Below are 20,355 nucleotides of genomic sequence, written 5' to 3'. Positions count from 1 at the left end.
TGGTAAAAATAACACCACTTGAGTTCCTGGTTCTCCTCAACTTACAAAAGGAAACAGCTCTGCACCACCTGCCCAGCATCAAAAGGCCGTCGGTCAAAGTTAGCAGCTAGTTAGCGAACACAGTGAGGGATTAACAGCAGGTCAAGAGTCTGATTTTTTTTCCCTCAGGAGATGACAGAACGAAACACAACTAAGGAGCATGGAAGCTGAACTAAAAAGCGCAGCCAAAAATGCTGCATGCTTTCTAATGAGCATACACAAAGGCTGCGGCTACACGAAAACGTTTTTCACTGTAAACGATACTTTTTCTTATCGTTTCGCTGTCGCGGCCACACGGAGCCGGCGTTCCCACTACCCCAAAACGATAGTTTTTGAAAACGGGTTCCAGAGTGGGAAAGTTTGAAAACGGCCTCGTTTCGTTTCCATTGTTACAGCTAAAACGTTTTTGCGTCAGTCACACGTTGACGCTGTGAGCCAATTTTAACACTTCTCTATTGTCTCACAGCGTGGCGTGACACAGTGGCGTGTGTACTGCATCGTTTCATCGTTTTCGTCTGGACCTGAGTCTTTACAGCAGCGCGTTTCCGTGTGGTCGCAAGAATTTTCGTACCCGTTTTAAAAAAAAACCTTGTTTCGTTTTCGTGTAGCCGTAGCCAAAGTCAGACTGTGGATCTGCTGTCAGGTGCGGAGCCGGCAACGCCTTTAAAAAAGCAGTTCCACTCCTGCCCACTAGGGGCTGGCTCCAAACGCCATCTGCCACCGGCCTCAGAGACACATCATCACATTTTAATCCCATCAGGTTTCAAGCTTTGCTCTCCAGCTCCACCTTCTTGTACAAATGTGGTTTCTTCTGGCTCCAAAAAGACCGACTAAGCACGGCTGAAGGCTTCACAAATGCAGTTCACAAACCAAACGTGTGATGGATGCAAGGTGGCTGCATCCATCTTTTATTCACGGTTCATGACTGCAGCCAAACAGGTGTAAACACACTCCAAGCAAGATCCACCAAAGAGCTGTAAATATGTCGAACCAGAGCTTCAAAAACCAGCGCGTGGCATCTCGGTGGGTACGTCCGTCCTTCAGATAGAGCCGGTGGTTGTGAGGATCTGAAGTGATGATATTAGAATATTAAGATTGACTGTTGGTGAATAGTGGAAATCAAACATCGTGACTCCAGCTGTTTTTGTGTTCAACTGTGGAGCCTTAATCCCAAAATCTTCTAACATTTGCAAAAATCTTAACTTTAGATCATATTTCAAACTTAAAAACTAGCCTTGTAAAGTCAGCAGCTGCAGAGGGTCTGTAATATTTCAAATGTTTATGATGCCCAGAGAGAAGCCCAAAATGCATCCCCGATCTTCCTGGGATTATAAACAGCTCCCAGCATTTTCTTTCTTCAAATTACAGACGTTTCCCACACATCCCCAAAACACAGGCAGCGTTTCTTATTATGGAAAACCAAATACCTCCTGCTCTTTCTGTTTCAGTGACACTGGCTCCCTGCCTGGAAAACCAAGAATAATTTGTTCAATTCCCCAGGAAAATGCTTTTGAATAAACAGCCACCCTCACATTGAGGTCAGCGAGAGAGTAACAGCAAAGTCGGTGGCTGGCCCTTCACCTGGACTTCAACAGTCAGCTGAGACGTTCAGGAAGAATTCTGCTTGTTCCCACTGTGTAGTCATTAAAAGGAGTTCAAACTCAGGCCAGGACCTGAGTCTGAGTGAAAAGGAGCTACATTTCAACCAATTTACTTCAGCATTTAACATTTATGACAGGTAAAGATACAGAGATACAGTTACTTTGAGCAACTGACTTAATATGATGGGGCGAAAAGGGAAAATAGATAAATAACCAAATCTAAATATGACTTTTAAGAGGTCAGGAAGTTCATGTAGAAACCTGATTAATGTGGATTAACCTGGAACATACAGAAAAACCTTCTAAAGTCCATCCCTCCACTTCTGTGGAGCTGTGCAGATTTTGAGCAGTTCCCAACATTAAGCAACAGTCTGCGTGACAAATGCGTCCGTCACTTTTCAGCAGCTTTACAACACAGACGCTGATTGTCCTGAAAAGGTGAATCATCACACGCGCCTGTCGCTGTCAGAGATCATGTGTTTTCTTTTTTAATGCTGGTCTCCCACTCAGTGGCTGTGCGGGGGAGCCAGAGTTTGGACAGGACTAACGGGGAGTGACTCATTGCCTCCTGACTGGTGACAGTGTCAGTGTGTTGTACACTGCGGGGATAGGTGAACAGAAGAAGGAGTGTTTTGTGCGCTGACCTTAGTGGAAACATCTGGATTTGGGAAGAGGATCCTTTCTTGTGTCAAGGTCTGTCGGTGCAGCTGTCCACTCTCCAGCTGGAAATATCCAAAAAGGTTCGTGTGAGGTGACACAGAAGATGCGGTCCTCTGCTGCAGAACCAGGGGCCATGTATCACATTTTACACATGCGTTTAGTGACTTACTGTACTGGGCAAAAAGCAAAGTGAAGCTGAGCTCAGGACTAATGCGGTTCATGTTTTTATTTAGCAAGTAACTTCATCTACTAAGTAAAGATGCAATGGGCACCCTGTAATGATGATAGTGTTTATATCAATACTGCAAATAATTAGATCCTATTGACAAGGTCGACTAAAGAGTGGAAGGTATTAAACCTCCGTTCCGTCACACATTTGCATGCTCATATGGAGCCTGATAACGTCGACATTTTCAGAGCTTCGGTGCATGTGTGAAAACTGCTGTTTCTTCTTGGAATCCCGGACCGATCCCCTGATGTTGGATCTAAAGCTCCAACTGTTGCAGGACTCCTAACTTTTTCTGAAGACCTCTTTATTTGGGGGGGGGGTTCTTTATCCCTCTAAAGTTCATTTTGGTTCAGACCAATCAGATGCCTCCCAGACTGTAATGTGTAATGAATGTCCTCTTTGCATTGTGAGCAGTGAAGAAAAAAGATGGGCGTGTATCTCACCTGACTTTCACAGAGTCCACCACCTTGTGAGCGATCCGAAAGCACTTTTAGTTTAACTTTAGTGTAATCGCAAACTTTTCCTAACCCTGACCCAACCTCTAGTGTGCTGGTGTCTAAGCTCAGAAGAGCTCTGCACAACGACATCTAATCCAGGAATGACACAACATGAGAGTTCATCAGACACCTCAACACTGCACAATGATATGTAATGTTGTCAGATTGAACCGAACCCTAACCCTTACAACTCTGAGCTCACTGGTGCATCTTTCATTCCAAGGATTGAGAGGTGGACGGGAGAACGAGCGTTTTGAGAAGCTCAGTTTTGTACAACTTGGGTTGGACTTACGTGTTGACATGTGCTTTAAAAGGTCTGTATTGGTCAAAATTGTAGGTATTACACTTGATGCATTTCGAAGAACGTACCAGAGATAAATACAAAAGTGCAAACCTAATCACTTTGAGGTGGAACAAAATTGTTCTCGTCTTGTTTGCTACTCTTCGAGATCTGCATGTCATTTCATCCTGTAAACTGTAAACTGACATGCAGATCTCACAGAGAAAGTAAACATATTCCAGCTGTATACATACTGGAGCGGAGCTGTAAACAGCCACAACTGAGCACACAGACACAAAGCCTTTCCCATGTGGAGATGTAGACAGAGAGCGGGGGCCGTCTCTGGTCTTTCAGCTGTAATCGTAGCTGTGCACACTGCGGAGCTTCTTCCTCTACCTCAACCTGTCAGACAAGTTCGCTAAAAGACGGGTGACAGAGAAAGGAAGTGTCTGTTTCCTATTATTTACTCGTAAAAAGCCTCCACCTTCCCTTTCTGGGGAACACTGTTATGTGCTGGGTTCATAGAAGTTCACACGCCCGGACCCAGAACTGGACCTCATGACAAATCAACACTGTCAGCCAGGAATTAGGGGTGGACATATCGAAACATACTGTATCTGCATGGGCAACTACTCTGTAATCCACCAGCACTTTCCCCTGCTCTGTCCACTGCTCATCCAGTTTCACCTCCAAGATGAGCAGTGCCAAGGTGTCCTGATGGTGCCACAACCGATCACAAGCAGCTAATGGGAGGCAGTTACTCCTGGTTTCCTGAAGGTCTGAAGGTTGCTGGGTCCATTTCACATCTGGTTTTAAACAGGTAAAAAAACTCATTACAGTGAGACTGGATTCTTTCGCAGGAAGAAAGAGCAGATTTTCTAGGAAATTAAAAGTTAACTTTATGGTTATATATAAATATGGAACAATCTGAGCTGTAGCTACTCTTGGTTGCGTTGGCGTTGTTGTTGGTCCTTTAGCGTTGCTCTGCCATGAAAAACGCAAAAGGCAAAGTTGGCAAAGATCCTCTTTGTGATTAAGATGAAATACTGTTCAGGGGGGTTACTGTCTGTGCTTTTCACTGCTGCTTCTTTACTATTTATAGTAAAAATTTATTGCTATGATATACATTTTTGGCTTTTAGAGTCAGTGTGTACTGTATGGTTCCTTATAGTTAAGATATTCCAGGTCATCTTGTCAATTAAAAAAATAACGTGGTCCTTCTGATAATGTCTTCTTCTGGAATTTCAAATAAATCTTCACAAATGAAAAATCTTTTTCTTCGCACACACCCTCTCTTGCCATTGATATGGTACAAAACCTTATGCCTCTTTGCGACAATTGCAGCCACATCAAGCACAATTTTTGATACGTCTTTTTAGTTGAATGTAAATTATGCAGTAATCAACAATGAATTGCAAGTGCAAAGCTTGATAAATCACTTGGTGAGATCTCAAACAGGAACTGGTTTTGGGCCAGGTGAAAAGCCTTAGTAAATCTGGCCCTCGATGGGTCACAAAAGGGATGTTTATTATGGTCATTGAGTCTATCTCTTTTGTTTCATTCCCAATAAAAAAAAATGTGATAATTACAGTAATACCAATAACATTTTAGTCGAATAGTGTTAGTTCCCTCAAGCGACTCATGCAAAACAAAGATATGCTCAACCAATACTTTGCATACAAATTCTTGAGACCAAAACGCATCTCATAGCTGCTGTTATCCTCAGGCCTCGGAGGAGACTGTAACACTGACCTCCTGACCCCATTCAGAGCAGAGAAATCACTCACATGCATGTTTGGCTGTGAGACCAGAGCTACAGGGCAAAATGTGTTAGTCTATGGCTGGAAGGACTGGAAGAGGAGGAGTGAGAGAATGCAGCGGTCCTTGAGGGGAGTCCGGAGTCAGACGGGCAGAGTAACAGAGATGGACGGGGGCTGTCGACTGCATCTTTATTTGGGAGACATTGTTTTGGTTTGGGCAGATGTGGCGGCCTGAAACGAAGCCACATTCCCAGATGTAGAGACACTTCAGACACTCAGAGAGGAGGAGGGATGCACATGCGTGTTGAAGCATGCACTCAGCCACACATAGATGCTGCACATATGCTCACACATACTGTAATCATTGTCTGTTTCACTACAGCTAACAAAGCCTACTCTGTTACATCCAGCCCCCTCCAAGTTTCTGTAAACTTCACGAGCCTTGTTGGTCACCGAGTCTCCTTCACGCTTTTGCCATACAAGTGACGTAAACTACACGGTCGTAGGACACACCGAACAGCCTCCAGGGTGCAGATCTCATCGGCATAAGCCCCCCGCTTACGTTCTCAGGATCAGATATGGCGACATGTCAGTCCACTGCTCAGCTTTCCGCTCCAGCACTGAACTCACTCGGCTCGTCACAGGAACTAATGCTGTTATTAGCAAGACAATGCAAGACAGACTTTTTCGAAGCAGTGTTCAACTCTGCAGGTGAAGAGGAATTCTGCAGCTCCAGACACTCGGTTGTATCCATGTGAGTCAGTTCAGCTTTAAACTGAATGCGGGATCTCCGCCTCTTCAAACAAGCTGGATTACACAGCGGCAGTCTCTTTCTTACACATGCCCGACAGAAGTTAAGACTGTATATGTATCATATTTGGATGAATCAACTGGTAGGCTTATGTGGTTATGACTGATTTGGGATTTTCCACTTGACATGGATTTCCCCCTAAAAAAACCCATGTGAACGCATTCCTCTCACAGCATCAAGCTTGTGGAAGGTTATGAATCAGATTTAAATGTATGCAAATCACAGATTTGTTTGATTTGTTTGTCTCTGATAACAACATAAAAACGAATCACGGGCGGATTCGATCATGTTTGTTCAGGATGGGTAGGTCATTTCAGATCAATTCAGTTCATTTCAGTTTATTCATATAGTGCCACAAAAACCACCACTTCAGAGAGAAGGTGAACAAGTTCAATGAATCTAATACCTCACAAACAAATAATTCAAGACAATTAATTCAAATGAATTAAACTCCAATTCAGTCCAATCATATGAAATCAAATCAAGCCCACTTAAATCCAGTTTAATGTGAGTGAATTAATTCCAATTCTCTGCTTAAGCTGCTGCCCCCGCGACCCGACCCCCGGAGAAGCGGAAGATGATGGATGGATGGATGGAATTCCAATTCAGTACCATTACTTATATTCATACTACATCCCATTTAAAACAGCCAAATTTAATCACTTGAAAAAATACTGGGCCACAGTTGAGAGGAAAACAGGAGACTCCAGCAGAACCAGACTGGTTATCTGTCTTCACCACACAAACTCAGTCCCCCTCTCTTTTTATGTTAAGCACGTGATTTCTAATGAACCTATTCAGAATAGTCAGATATACGCTTGACACCCACACTGTTTAAGTTCTCATGAATTAGCGGCTTTGATAATTAGCCGAAGGTCAAAACACAAAGCTGGTGCACATGGATGACAGGACGGAATCATCAAAAGGAAATAGAAGAGTAAAAATAGTTTGTTTTCTCAAGACTTGCACCCATCTACGCTGGAGTCATTCACAGGGTTTTGGCTGAACTCTCAATGATTATAGTGAGTAAAAAAACTGAGAAAAGAGGTCCAAGCTAAAAATAAACTGTAATTACACTTTAAAGAGCTAATGTTTTTCAGACTACAACCGAAAATAGCTACGTTGTAGAACTCTCGGTCCACAGAAATTACGACTTACGAATAGTTCCCTAAAATTTGTCTCGTTTTCCTCATAGTTGCTAAGTCCAAAACCTTTTTGATGAACAAGTATTCCTCCTCTGCCTTTGCCATGTGATGAGTTATTATTTCTACTCCGCCAACATGTGAAAACCACAACATTTTCACTGTCAAAACAAACAGCAGGTTGTGGTTATCTGGGTGCTTTCGGTGGGTGCATCACAGACATTCAGCTGATATTTCACAGTTTCACGCTGAATGCGTTCCATGAGGAGAAATGACTGTATTTCAGCATGACATCAGAACGCGGAGGGGTGGTGTTAGTTTTCCAGCGCGCAGGGGGAAACACCTGGTAGTGAGCTGGGGGCTGTGCAGCAGCAGCAGCAGCAGCAGCAGCCTGACCCCCGGCATTCCTCTGCAGGGATCATACCAGGCGAAACCACCGTCCAAACCTCTGCTGGAAGGCCCCAACGCACCGGTTTCATAACAGAGACAGCTGACTCTCCACCCGGAGAAGCATTAGAGTGATGAAGCGGCTCTCCGTCATTTACAACTCGTTGCAAATTGCTTACAGTAGTTCTGGCTACCTGAACACAAAACGACGGGAGAAACAATAATGCTGTCATAGAAGGGGAAAGTGTGACTCAAAAATCTTCAGAAAACAACATTACGTCATGTTTAAACTGACTTCAAATTTCTGGCCTCTTCAGGAAGGAAAAAAAACCTGAACTGTAACCAGCACTCAACATATTTCATCCATATGAAGGCATTGGGGGATGGAGTGTCTCCGTCCTGGTGGCCCCCTGCCAGTCCCAGCTGCAAAGCCTCTGTCACATGTTAACTGCCCAAGATGATACTGAAACACTTCTTGGGGAGTCTTGATTTGTTATGTAAAAGTCAGCTGTATCCCCAGAGAAACAAGAGCATGTAACTGGCCTCCACGCGGTTGTTAAAGGCTACAACCCAGTGTGTGTCAATAAGTCAATGAATGAGACTCGTTTTCCTGGGGAGGGGCCCCCAGCAGGGACCGCTGCTGTGACCCCTCTCACTGTCTCCTAACAGAAACACCTCCCTCACAATCAGCCAGGTTTCCATTCACTGTCAAAGCTAATCTGAAGCCATCCTATGAAAAGTTGAAAAGTGAACCAGACACGTTTCTATTATCTGATTTGAAGCTCTTAATGACCGAGCTCCATCATATCTTAAAGATCTCATTGTAAGATATTTTCCTAACAGAGCACTTCGTTCCCAAACTGCAGGTTTACTTGAGGTTCCCAGAGTTTCTAAAAGTAGAATGGGAGGCAGAGCCTTCAGTTATCAGGCCCCTCTATTGTGGAATAAGCTGCCAGTAAATGTCCGGGAAGCAGACACCCTTTCCACTTTTAAGACCAGGCTTAAAACTTTCCTTTTTGATAAAGCTTATAGTTAGGGATGGCTCAGGTGATCCTGAAACATCCCATAATTAAGCTGCTATAGGCCCAGACTGCTGGGGGGCCTCATCTGTCACACCTTTCCTCACTTTACTCTCTTTTTCCCCCGTTTAATTTCTCAAATGATATTATGTACATGTGACATTATTGTGGTCATTAACTCGTGTGTCCCTGTTCTAACAGATATCCTTTGAATGGTGTTACAGTGCCGCCGCGGCCCCCTCCCCCGTCCCCCCCTTTCTGTCTTCTCAAACCCCAGCTGGTCGAGGCGGATGGCCACCCTTCCTGAGTCTAGTTCTGCCAAATTGTTTTTTAATTGGCTCTATATGAATGAATTGGATTATTTTGTAAATAATTATGATTACAATGAATTGAATACCAATTGGCTTGAATTGGACTTTATTATTTAAGTGCCTTGAGATGACATTTGTTGTATTTAGCACTATATAAATAAAAATGAATTGAATTGAATTTGAAACAAATAAACCAGTCAGTGGGTCGACATGGTGAGATTAATTCGATTATAGCTATAGTTGGGTTATGCTCCTTATTTGAGCAAGGGCAATTATCCAAGTATATATGGCGGTGAATGAATCGGATCAGAGGCAGAAAGCATGTCAAACCCCGGTGTGATAGGTGGCGCTGTACCCATTTCAACTATTGCTAATAGAGCCACTTCCTGTTGACCTCTTCACCACCAACAACAACAACAAACTCAGGCATTGGAGAAAGATGGCGAACGAAGAGCAAGATGAAGCTACGTCCCTCTACATTTGGTCTGTGATGAGCTGCTTGTTGCACAAACGCGACGCACAACGGCGCATTCTCCATCGACACCAAGAGTAACATCGTCTCTTCCGACTTCCGGTTCCTGACCCCGGGAAAAAAATCTCGAGCATGCGCAGAACGCAAAGTCTAATTCACCACGTGCTTCACCGTCTACAAGCACGTTTAGTGTGACTATCAACCGAGTATTTCTTGACAGATTTAGGTGTAAACATGAACTTAATAACTCAGTCTTATTGTAAATAATCCGACCCTTTCAGTGCCATGTAATCCCACTGACTGACACCAGGTAGCATACACATGACGCTGCTTGTGGTTTTAATTCAGTGAAAGAAGTAGTTTTCCTAGCCGGAAACAAATATTTACGACTTTAAAAAAGCTCTTCTTTTCTTCAGGAATTCTCCGGGAATATCTGGAATAATAGATTTTATCTGGGAAGACGCCGACGAGTTTATCGTTTGCAGACTCAAGACAGGAAACAGCTGGTGAGTCACGTCATTGTCACAAGTCGGATGTGATTCGCAAAGGCTTTTTTCATCGCGTCTACTTCAAAACAGGCTAAATCTAGCTCAAATATTTCTGCACATTAGTGGAAGTTTTCTTTGTTTTTTATCATTTTCATGATTTAGATCTTTTATTGACTGACTATCTACAACATCAGTTCATATGGAAGCCAAGGCAGAAACTAGTAGTAGCTACATCTTTATAAATTAGCCTGCCATCTATTATTTTTCCTTTTTTTGATGACTTCATTAATCGTTTGGTGCATTTAGTATCTGGAATTAAATAAAGAAATAGCGATTATATTTTCAAAAGTGCAACTTAAACACAATTTTATTACAATTTACTGCTGTTTTATTCATTAAATTCCAGCCTTTTGTTGCTTTATTCCCAGCGGGAATGGACTTCCACATAAAAGACAAGCATTTATCTGCATCAGCTGAAGCAGTCTTTATGCAATGCTTGGCTTTAGCCGCACAGCACAGAGAAAAAGGATCTAATAACTGTATGCAGCCATGGGGCTTTATGAAACCTGTCTCTGTTGTCTCAAAGAAAAGCAGCAACCAGATGGCAGTCAGAGAATGTTGAACTTCACCAGTTCTCCACTCTTGGTGCTTCGACCAGGGATATCAGCACAATAATATAAATCTGCATTTATTCACTGACCTGTCAAGGCACCTTCCAAGGCTTGGAACTGAGATGCTGTTTGTTTGAAAATGAATTCTAATTGAATAAATTCCTCTTTGGTCCTCGTCCGAGGAGTTTCATGCCCGAGAGAATTCATAAAAGACTGTTTATGAGGAGTGAAGATATTGTGCTGAGAAAAGAAACAAATTAATAAGGTAAAAAGGACCCCGAATTATATAAATCAGGAGGCTGGAACACAGTAATAAAACATTACTCTGTGGAATGATAGAGTAACAAGAACACAGGGCCGGGCTCAGTCACAAAGAGCTTCATTAAATAGTGATGACAGCTCCCAACACCACAGGGAGGCTGACAAATTACTTTCAAGCTAGCCCGTTGACTGAATGATTGAATTAATGTCATTTGCTGATAAAAGCTCTATCTTCTGTTTTGGACAATATTCTCCATTGAACTGCACGGAGTGACACCCCAGAGTCACGAGGCCCAGAAAACAAGTCTTCATTACAGCTTTAAGTCACAGCTCCTTTCATTTCCTCCCCGGTAAATGAACGGTGAGCAGTAATGAGCCAAACTCTGCAGTGACTCACTGTCACTGTGACTCAGAACGCTTTGGACCTGTTGTTACAGTAACCATAGAAACCCAATGTTCCCCTGGAGTGCTTCTGACATTGCTGATCGTGCGAGATCCCATTTTTATACCTGCACCTGGGCTTATCAGCGGAAGGAAGGAAGCCTCGATCGCACTCTATTTAGTTTAAGAGAGACGTCGAGAAGTTGTTTCTGTGTATGGCACATCATTGTAATTAGACCTGTGATCAATAGTGGCTATTGACTGGCAAAATGAGGTCTATGGACAGTTGCAAACGTTTACCGTCCCCTTTCCAAATCTTAAAGCAAGAAGAACATTAATTATGCTTTCATGTCGGTCTGTTAAAATTGAAACCGCAGTCAGAGAAGTAGTTAGCTTAGCTTAGCCTAACAACTGGAAGCAGGAGAAAAAGCAGCTAGGCTCTCCAGCAAGCAGGCAGACCATTTCTTTCACACACACACAACCGGAAATGATTTGTGAAAATAATTCACAAATCAGTTTTATGGTCAGAGTAGTGCAGCAAGTGGTTTCCTTCTTCTAATATGTATGCTAATCTTGCAATCGTTGCTGACCATGTCCAATGGAATCCAGCTAAAGTCTGCTACATTTCACCACACATCGTCACGCCTAAGCATATTGATAATGTCTTTATATCTGGTTTGTCTCAGTGTTGGCCCTGTGATGGACAGGCGACCTGTCCGAGGTGTACCCCGTCTCTTGTCCCGTGTTAACTGGGATAGGCTCCGGCCTCCTGTGACCCTGAATAGGATGAGGTGGGTACGGATAATTAACGAATGACCTTTTGCTTCTCTTTTGCGCCCCGTGCTCACACACAGTTTAATTGTGTATATCAACCTGGACAAAATTCCCAATAAAGCTCCTTGAATCCACTTTTTTCTGCTGTCACACGACAAAACAAACCTGACAGAAAAGAAGCCCAGTAAGACAACGCGATAAGCTGCAGTCGTGTCTGAAGTACTGCCATGCTGCTGCTCTGCTCTCACCATTCTCCTGATTTCAGAACAGAAGTTAATACTTTTGCTTTCATACTGTAACTACATTGAGCTTGTATCACTTCAATACTTTAGTCAAAGTCTTCCACCATTGTGTAAATCTTTTCAGGGCGGTCTGCTGGCTCTCGAATATTGTCATTGACTGTATGTGTTGTATGGTGAGAGCGTGGCAGTGTGTGTGTGTGTGTGTGTGTGTGTGTGTGTGTCTGTTAGAAGTTAACACGAGTCAACACACTCACGATATGTTGCTTAAAAATATGTCAAAATGCAATATAAGTGCAATATTGTAATACTGTGAAATACTTCAGGTTAACTCCGCAAGCCTTAACTTCGCAAAGGAAGGCTATTGCTGTGTTTCTTTCTCAAACAAGGTCATTTTAAAGAGGTTTATGGTTGGAACCTACTTAGAAAAGATAAAAAATATGAAGGACAAAGGAGTTTGAACTTGTTTTGACTGAAGGAATTCATTTTATAGCAAAAATACCAATTTCGCATTAACTCCGCAAAGGAAGGCTATTGCTGTGTTTCTTTCTCAAACCGGTTATCATCAGAATCTCTTACCCGCCCATGCCGAGCACACAATGACAAAGAAGACTTTGAGAAGAATTTGAGGGACTGATTGCTCTTAAGTTAGCATTAGCTAGCATCAGGAGTGTACCAAACAAACAGAGCCCTATAAACCCTCCCGCTCTCTCAGGTCAGCTGATCAGCTGCTGCTGAGTCTACCAAAAACCAAGCGCAAGCTCAGAGGTGACCGTGCCTTTGCTGTGGCGGCTCCTAACCTGTGGAACAATCTGCCTCTCCACGTCAGACAGGCTTCCTCTCTGTCCAGGGCCGTGGGAAGTAGTTTTTAACAAGGGGTGCGGTTTAAAAAAACTCAAACTGTGGGTCCGGCGCTATCAGTTTAGCCTGCTAATTCTGCAGTAAAACTCAGCCATGCTGCGTATAAACTTTGGTTAGGACATGCCAGTAGGATTATTTCTGCACACTTTTATGGTTTGTATAGGTGTTTTTTGTATGCAATACACTTCAAAATGACATAAAAATCGCACATTGTGCCTTTAATTATTAAGAAACTCTACTGAACAATATACCATTGTGTACACCAAAAAATGACAATTATTTTACGTGTTTTAAGGTGTTTATTGATTCATGTTGGGCTTGAGATTATGAATGCAAAGCAATACCATCAATGCATAACGTCACCACGTTCAGAACTGAACATTTTAACAGTAGCCTAGGCCTATTTGTATCATTAAGAAACTGTAGGCCCTTCTGAACTTTATTTTTGTTTAACCTTTTTTTTTACTCTTTTATTATGTTTATCGATGCATTTGTAATGGATGCAAACTAGCAGAGAACAGTCGAGTCTAAGCATCGGCTACATAAGTAAACCGCGCTGTCTCGCATTACGGAGTAGCTACAGATCTCAATAGCAACTTTGCAACGGTAGACCGGAGCAGTGGCTCAGTTGGTAAGAGACGTGCTTCCGTTGCTTGAGTCGGAACGTTTGTGTTTTGAGACGCGTGTTCGAATCCCGATCGGAGGAGACTGTACAATAGGTTTTCATGAAATATATTTTTGTTAGCTCCCCATCATCTCGCAATGCACATTCAGCAGGGGGTGCAGCCGCACCCACTGCACCCCTAGTTCCCACGGCTATGTCTCTGTCTGTTTTTAAATCTCATCTTAAAACGTATCTCTTCTCCCTGGCTTTTGACACGATGTGAGATGTTGAAATGTGAAATTGCTATTTTTAGTACTATTATTGTTTCAAATTATATTGCTGTTTTGTGCCTTTTAATTTATTCTTGTATTTTATTCTTTTGAATTTCTTTGTTTTTTATTTTTATTTTATTTCTTTTTGTACAGCACTTTGGTCAACTGATGTTGTTGTAAAGTGCTTTATAAATAAAATTGGATTGGTTTGGATTGGAAAACAAGGCAATGTATTATTGCTATGAGCTGAACGTTAGGCTTTTAAGAACACACCTTGAATATTTCTTATTTTGACTGTAAAAATAGCATGATGTGTTGGTCTGTGAGAAAGTTTAAATGGCTCGTTATGGTCAGAACAACGGAGCTGCTTATGGTAAAAAGCCACAATGTCGAAGATAGCAGCTCCACTGTCAACTGTGCCAGCCACACAAACGCTTCCCTCCGTGTTTCAGGCACATGAGTCCGACTTTCTGATCCCTAACCTTTCCGAAAGTGAAGCGGCAGAGCAACCTCATGAAGTGATGATGATAAAGAAGGAAAAATCAAATGTTCCAGACTGAGGAAATACAGAAGTGCTTTCTTGTGACTTCTGGTTTCACCATCAGTCATTAAGCCATCATCCAGCTTCCAGGGTACTTCTCATCAACTTGTAGTCACACTGTAGGAAACACTAGTTCCAACAAGTGTAATTCAGCCTACGGGAAGTGGGAGGGGAATCTCATCACTCCTAACATGTTATTGCTCAAAGTTTGAATCAATTATTATTTTTTACAGAAAACGAAATAGATTTCTCTGTTATCTGTGAACCATCATCTGTCACTGACAGTCGGGGAACAGGGAAAACCGCCACGCCCCATCAAGGCGAATCAGTGAGCAGCCGAAGGTCTTTACCCACTTCGACACTCTGTTGTTTTCCGCTTATTTTTTCACCCATTATTCTTCGACTGTTCAACTCAAGAGCAGAGAACAGCACACAGCAAAATGGAAAGTTAGATCTGAGGTTAGATCTGAACCCACAACACCACAAATATCCAGCTACAGACACGTAGGTGTGTGAGCTTACACTGAGCTGTGGACAATCTGAGCGAGAAGTCACACCAAAGATCAGATAAGCGTGCTGTGGCTGCTTAAAACAGCTTAGCCTATCAAATGTTGCACCAGGCTTTCACAAAAGGAGCCCATGCTTCCAGCTGAGGGGCAGCGTAAAAAACAGATTGCTTCAAGATGTACATTAACTCTGTTTGGTTTACACTCTTCATCAGGGCGGCAACTCGTCTGCTTCGTTTTTACTGCGCATGAAAAGTTCAAACTTGTCTTTGGACTGGCCGAAAACACACGGAGATGCTGCTCTGCCTCCGCTGTCATAATATTAAATGCACAACTCCCTCACTCCTTTGTGTAGGAGCTTAAGTGTCCCGGGATCTTGTTCCTCAGAAAGCATAAGATGGACGGGCTTACAAGCGCTTCATCTGCAGTTAGGTGTTGTTATGGATCATTGGGGGGAAGAGATCTGGGTCAGTCTGCGTTCCAACCCTCAGCTATGGTCATGAGATTTGGGTCGGGACTGAAAGACCGCAGATACGAGTGGAAATTAGTTTCCTCTGATCAGTGGCTGGACTCTTGGTCTTAAAGAGATAAAAGAAGGAGCTCAGAGATCCAGGTGACCTCCAAGTAGAGCCTCTGCCTTTAAGGCTTCTGATTCAGATGCCTGCTGAAATAACTTCCTTTTCCTGGCACATGCGTCTGGGAAAGACTCAGAATTAAGCAGAGAGGGAGATTGCCTTGGGATCCCTCAGAAGGAACTGGAAAGCGTTGTTGGGGAGAGGGACATCTGGAATACCCTGTGGTCTCTGCAACCCAAACTCCGGTAAGTGGATGGATGAGCCCAGGCAATTTGTTCCAGCTTTGAGCTTTACAAACTTCAGAGAAGCAGGAAGCTATCTGGAACCAGCCAAAAGTGGTCTTTATACTTAGAGTTTGGGCTCTTATACACCGAACAGAGGTCAAGAACCTGCAGCAGCGATAGGGCTCCCTGCGGGATTGCCTCGCGTCGCCAACATCTGGGCAAAAAAAAACAGCACTCCAACACACCACATCCAACTGCCAGCTATGATACAGCATCTACGCCTGTGCAAGAGGACGTGACTTTTCAGCACGACACTTGGTAATCATCTATTTACTGTATCCAACAAGGGGTTCCCTTGACAATAGCCACAGCTAATCGGAATGATCTCTTGAACTGACAGACCTGACGCCGTTTCAACACGAGGAAGAAGTGGAGAAGCTGCGTTACACACCGAAAAGACGAGAGAGACAGACTTTTCACACAATGATCAATAGAATCCCGCGGGCTGATCGCCGGCTTGGCGTAGAGGGGCCTTTGGGCAAAGAAAGAACGACCACAAGACACGCAAAAAAAAAAAGCCTGGAAGACAGCGAGCCAGAAAGAGATAGAAAACAATTCCAGGCAAATGCTAATGAGAATCAACAACAAAGCTTTCATTTTCAACTCAGGGAGAGAGGACAGGGAGCCTTTTTGCTTTGTGTAGACCCATTGTGTTATAATCCTTCCAAGCACAGGAGGATTGTACACGCTGGCGAAAGGAAAAAAAACACCTTCTGACTGCTAAAACAAATCTGGACTGATTGGAAGGACATGAAGCAGACTGGGCCAATCAGTGTGATGCCGAGCTGCTTCAGGCAGGCCTGAGGTCAGAGGTCCAGGCGTGTTGTCCTGAACACCTGAGCGGGTCAGATGCTCCATGTCTCTGCCCCCTGGAAAACCCTGCAGCCCCGCCCAGCACCTCCATTCCCACACTGACCTAAGAGGAAATGTTGTGCTGCCTACATCAGCACACGCCCGGAATGAGGCTGCACCGCTCTGCTATCACTGTGTCACTAATCATGTTCCTCCGTGTGCTCAGCCTTCTCCCAGCCGAGGGGCAGATGCGCTGGGTGCCATAGCTGAGCCTGCCCACCCCCTCTGATTAGAACCAACTGTCGGAGCACTGGGTGGTGTCAGCACTGGGTGGTGTCAGCAGCCTCTCCACTATCATCATCACAGAGATGAACGCGCTTTAAGTGAGAGTGGGAGAGCTGGTGTGACCTGTGTTGCCAAACTGAGTTATGGGATGAGGGTGGGAGGAGAGGGGTGAGGCAGGGCGGGGATAGCGGGGGTTTTGACCACGAGGAGCATTCACGCGCACAGAGAGGAGACCTGGGCGCTTCTCTGGAATGTGAATGGAATGAGGAAGTTTGCAGCCGCCCAGCCAGCAGACTGTTAGGAATGTTCGAGTTAATGTGATAAGCACAGCACGGGAAAACTATTTATTAGAGCATCACTCAATGCCGTCTTTCTCTTAAAAGTGTGTGTATCTGGACCCTTGTTATAGCGCGCGCGTGTGTGTGTGTGAGAGAGAGAGAGAGAGACAGAGAGAGCAAGGCAGACAAGGAGTAGAAATAAATGTCTTAAATGGTGTTTTCATTAGAACAAAATCAAATGAAATTCACTTAAGTTCATTTACGCCCAGCTGATTCTTTAAAAGTCCAAATGAATTTCTTACCTCCAGGACTTGTACGTAGCTTGAGGGAAACCATCCCTTGGCTCCATCCTTCTCCCCCTCCCACCAGCCTCCGGGCAGAGCCTGGACCACCTTAATAATATCCCCGGCCTCGAAGCTCAGTCCCTGCTGATGCTGCTCCCCGCTGAACGGGTACAAACTTTTGCAGTACGATCCAGACATCGCCGGGGCACAAGTTCCCTTCCCACTCTCAAGAGTTGTCGCTGCCGGTGATGGACACTCTCCCGCGCGCTCCACAGAAGAAAAAGAAAAAAAGTTTCTGGTGTTTGGTATGAAAGTGTGCTGCCTGGAGCCGCTGAAGAAATGCCTGAAAGTGGAGAGCTGGTGAGCAGGTTCCTCTCCTCCTCCAACTGTCACTACGCCCCCAACTCACCGCTCTGCTCCTCCTGCCTGCCCGCGCGCTCCGCCAGGTTCCTTCAGGCGGCTGTGAAGCTGAACGAGGAAGAAAGCGGCAAAACGGAAGTTGTGTCCGCATGCCTTCAAAGTAAAAGCGCTAAAACCTTTACGTTATAGAACTAAACAAAAGGGCGATTAATATTCAAATATACTTGTCCTTTTTTTACTATAAAGTCCCCCTCTGCCAGGTGTCTGGTTTTTACGGAAGAGTATTAGGAAGAAAGAATAAAGTCCACATGACATTTCGACATGTCGACTTTATTCTCGACAGGCAAAATAAAAATATTTTTTCTTATGCCTGGCCCTAATACTCTTCCGTGGGTTTTTAATTATTTTTTATCATATTTTCTATGTGTTACGATATATATATAATGAGCAAAGCCATCCATTAAAGAAAACTATTTTCAGTCTCAGGAAAGTCGGGTCAGACAAACAGTATATCCTGTTTAAAAGATTGGAGGAACTTATCCTTTAAGAGCTGCAGGGTATGGCTATACAGCAAGTTTGCATATGCTGTGGGGAATCTATGAAATGTAAAGCTGGCACAAGCTACGAGGAGAAGTTAACTGGAGGCTAGCAGACACTCCCCAGGGCTGAGCGAGCCAGTGCTGGCATCAAGACACCGGGACAGGGCTAAGAGGGGCCCTGGCAAGGAGCCCGCCACTACCTGGCAAACTGGGGACATCCCCACAGCAGTCGCCAGACTGTTTTTCGTGACCAGTGACTGACTTTCAGGGTCAGTCCCCTTTTTGTCAACACATTTTCTTGTTTCTACTGTCAAACTGCAGTAACTAAACCTTACGGCAGCCATATAGACAGTAGCAGAGCATTATAATAGTGTACCGAAGGCTGGGGGACCCAATTATATATACCCTGTGTGAAAATATACCAGTGGGGCCCTTATTAAGATTATTTGGTTATGGTGATATTACTCATGGGAGCAAGGATTATTTGGGATGTCATGGCCAACCAATTAATTCGACAGCAACATGTGATCAGTGAATCCGGGGCTCTTGGGGTCCTTGTTGTTCTGTAGTTCCTTGACAACTGCCAGCTTTGCCTGGCTGTATACACATTCTAGCTGTACTTGGGAAAAAAAGGATTGATTTGAACTATACTATTTGCTTTATTTCCAAATAAGTCTAATTTAATTATTTTTGAAAGAAATTCACAGTTGATGTAGTCTTGTATCATGTCGATGAAGGTTCAGTCATCCAGGTAAATGTAATCCTAAAGCCTTTAGTAAGGGCAACTGGACTTTTTCCTGGATGTTGAAGACATTTCACCTCACATCCCAAAGGCTACTTCAATTCTGAAGTAGATGGTGGGAAGTATCAGTTTATAAGCAGAGAGTGTTGTTACAGTCACAATGAGTCACTGAGCCCCCTGACCAATGTGCATGTCATTAGAGTCATTATCACCTCTGGATTGTCTGCCTGTCTGAAAGGGCGAGTTTTGGTCACAAATGATTGTGAAACTGCCTGGGGAGGAGAGACTATGCTGCATTGTGCTGGGAAGGTGATACCTGAGACCACCTCCTCTGTTCGAAGATGGTTTTTCCAGTTTAACATAGATGCCTTCCTTCACTCCTCTCTCAAACTATCTGTCTTCTCTTTCCAGAATGTGGACATTACTGTCCTCAGAGGAGTTTCCATTTTCCTTGAGATGTAGGTGCACTGCTGTTTTGTCCCGAGGAGCTGGCTCTCCTATGTTGTGCCATGAGCTTGTGGAGCTGTTGTTTGGTCTCTCCTATATGGAGGTCCGCACACTCTTCACTGCACTGCATACACAACACCACTCAGTTTGTGTTTGGGTGTTGTGTCCTTTGGGTGAACCAATCTCTGTCCGAGGGTGGTCTTGGGTTTGAAGTACAATGGAATGTCATGTTTAGAGAAGATCGTTCTAAGTTTCTTTGAGACTCCTGCCACATGTGGAATTACTGTATGTTTGGGGCTGTTCTTCTTAGCTTCTCTATCAGTGTGGTTTGGCCCATTTGTCTTTGCTGAATTGACAAAGGCCCAGTTTGGATATCCACATGTTTGAAGAGCTTTCTTGGAGTGCTGGTGTTCCTTTTGTTTTCCCTCATCCCCTCCACCCGGTGGTGTAGCATTCTAATGTTCTAGTGGATGATGTGAGAGGAAAAGCAGGTACTGGTCTGTATGTGTGGGTTTCCTGTAAACCTCAGTGTTACTCTGCACAGCACAGTACAGAAAGGGCAGCTTGTGGTTTTTGCATACTCTCTTGTGAACTTGACGTTGCTGTCCACCAATTTGATGTGCTCCATGAAAGCCTCCACTTCTTAAGTTCTGATCTTGAGACCTATCCTGTATTATCAATATTAGACCAATGTGACAGCCATTATTTAAAGCTGATTTTAGAGCGCACGGATCACTGAGTTGTTCTCACAAACACCTTTCTTTTGTTTGCCTAGTTTGGGTTCTATTTTACTTTGAAAGCTGTAAAAGGAAATGTTCAATTTCGTTATAGTCCACTTGACTTTTTAAGTAGCCCTCCCACTGCTTTACTTTAAAGATGTTCAAATTAATTTACTGGTGACTTCTTGTATGACTTCTTATTTTTTCATGGGATAATGTCACTCAATTTTCTCTTTGCTGTCTAGTAATCCTAATGAACTACAGTTGTTACCTGCTTTTGACACGTGCATTGTTTCACAGAATG

At 43.8% G+C, this 20,355-nt stretch overlaps 1 protein-coding gene across 2 annotated transcripts in view; it reads right to left on the bottom strand.

The window, feature by feature from the left end:
• gas7b (growth arrest-specific 7b) overlaps nucleotides 1-17,682 on the bottom strand; it is a 68,142-nt gene extending 50,460 nt beyond the window's left edge. The window contains exons 1-2 of one of the 2 annotated variants that reach the window (XM_075457505.1): nucleotides 17,263-17,682; nucleotides 2,285-2,362 (exon numbers count right to left, since the gene is read on the bottom strand). In XM_075457505.1, coding sequence (XP_075313620.1) covers nucleotides 2,285-2,362; nucleotides 17,263-17,442 — 258 coding nt within the window. In that variant the 5' untranslated portion in view covers nucleotides 17,443-17,682. The remainder of the gene's footprint in view (nucleotides 1-2,284; nucleotides 2,363-17,262) is intronic. The other variant, XM_075457506.1, reaches the window with a different exon arrangement.
• Between the last annotated feature and the right edge of the window lie 2,673 nt (nucleotides 17,683-20,355).

Source organism: Odontesthes bonariensis, chromosome 23 (assembly GCF_027942865.1).
Source record: "Odontesthes bonariensis isolate fOdoBon6 chromosome 23, fOdoBon6.hap1, whole genome shotgun sequence".
Lineage (NCBI taxonomy): Eukaryota > Metazoa > Chordata > Actinopteri > Atheriniformes > Atherinopsidae > Odontesthes > Odontesthes bonariensis.
Note: the sequence above shows the minus strand (reverse complement) of the source record. Positions and strands in the feature narration are given on the sequence as shown.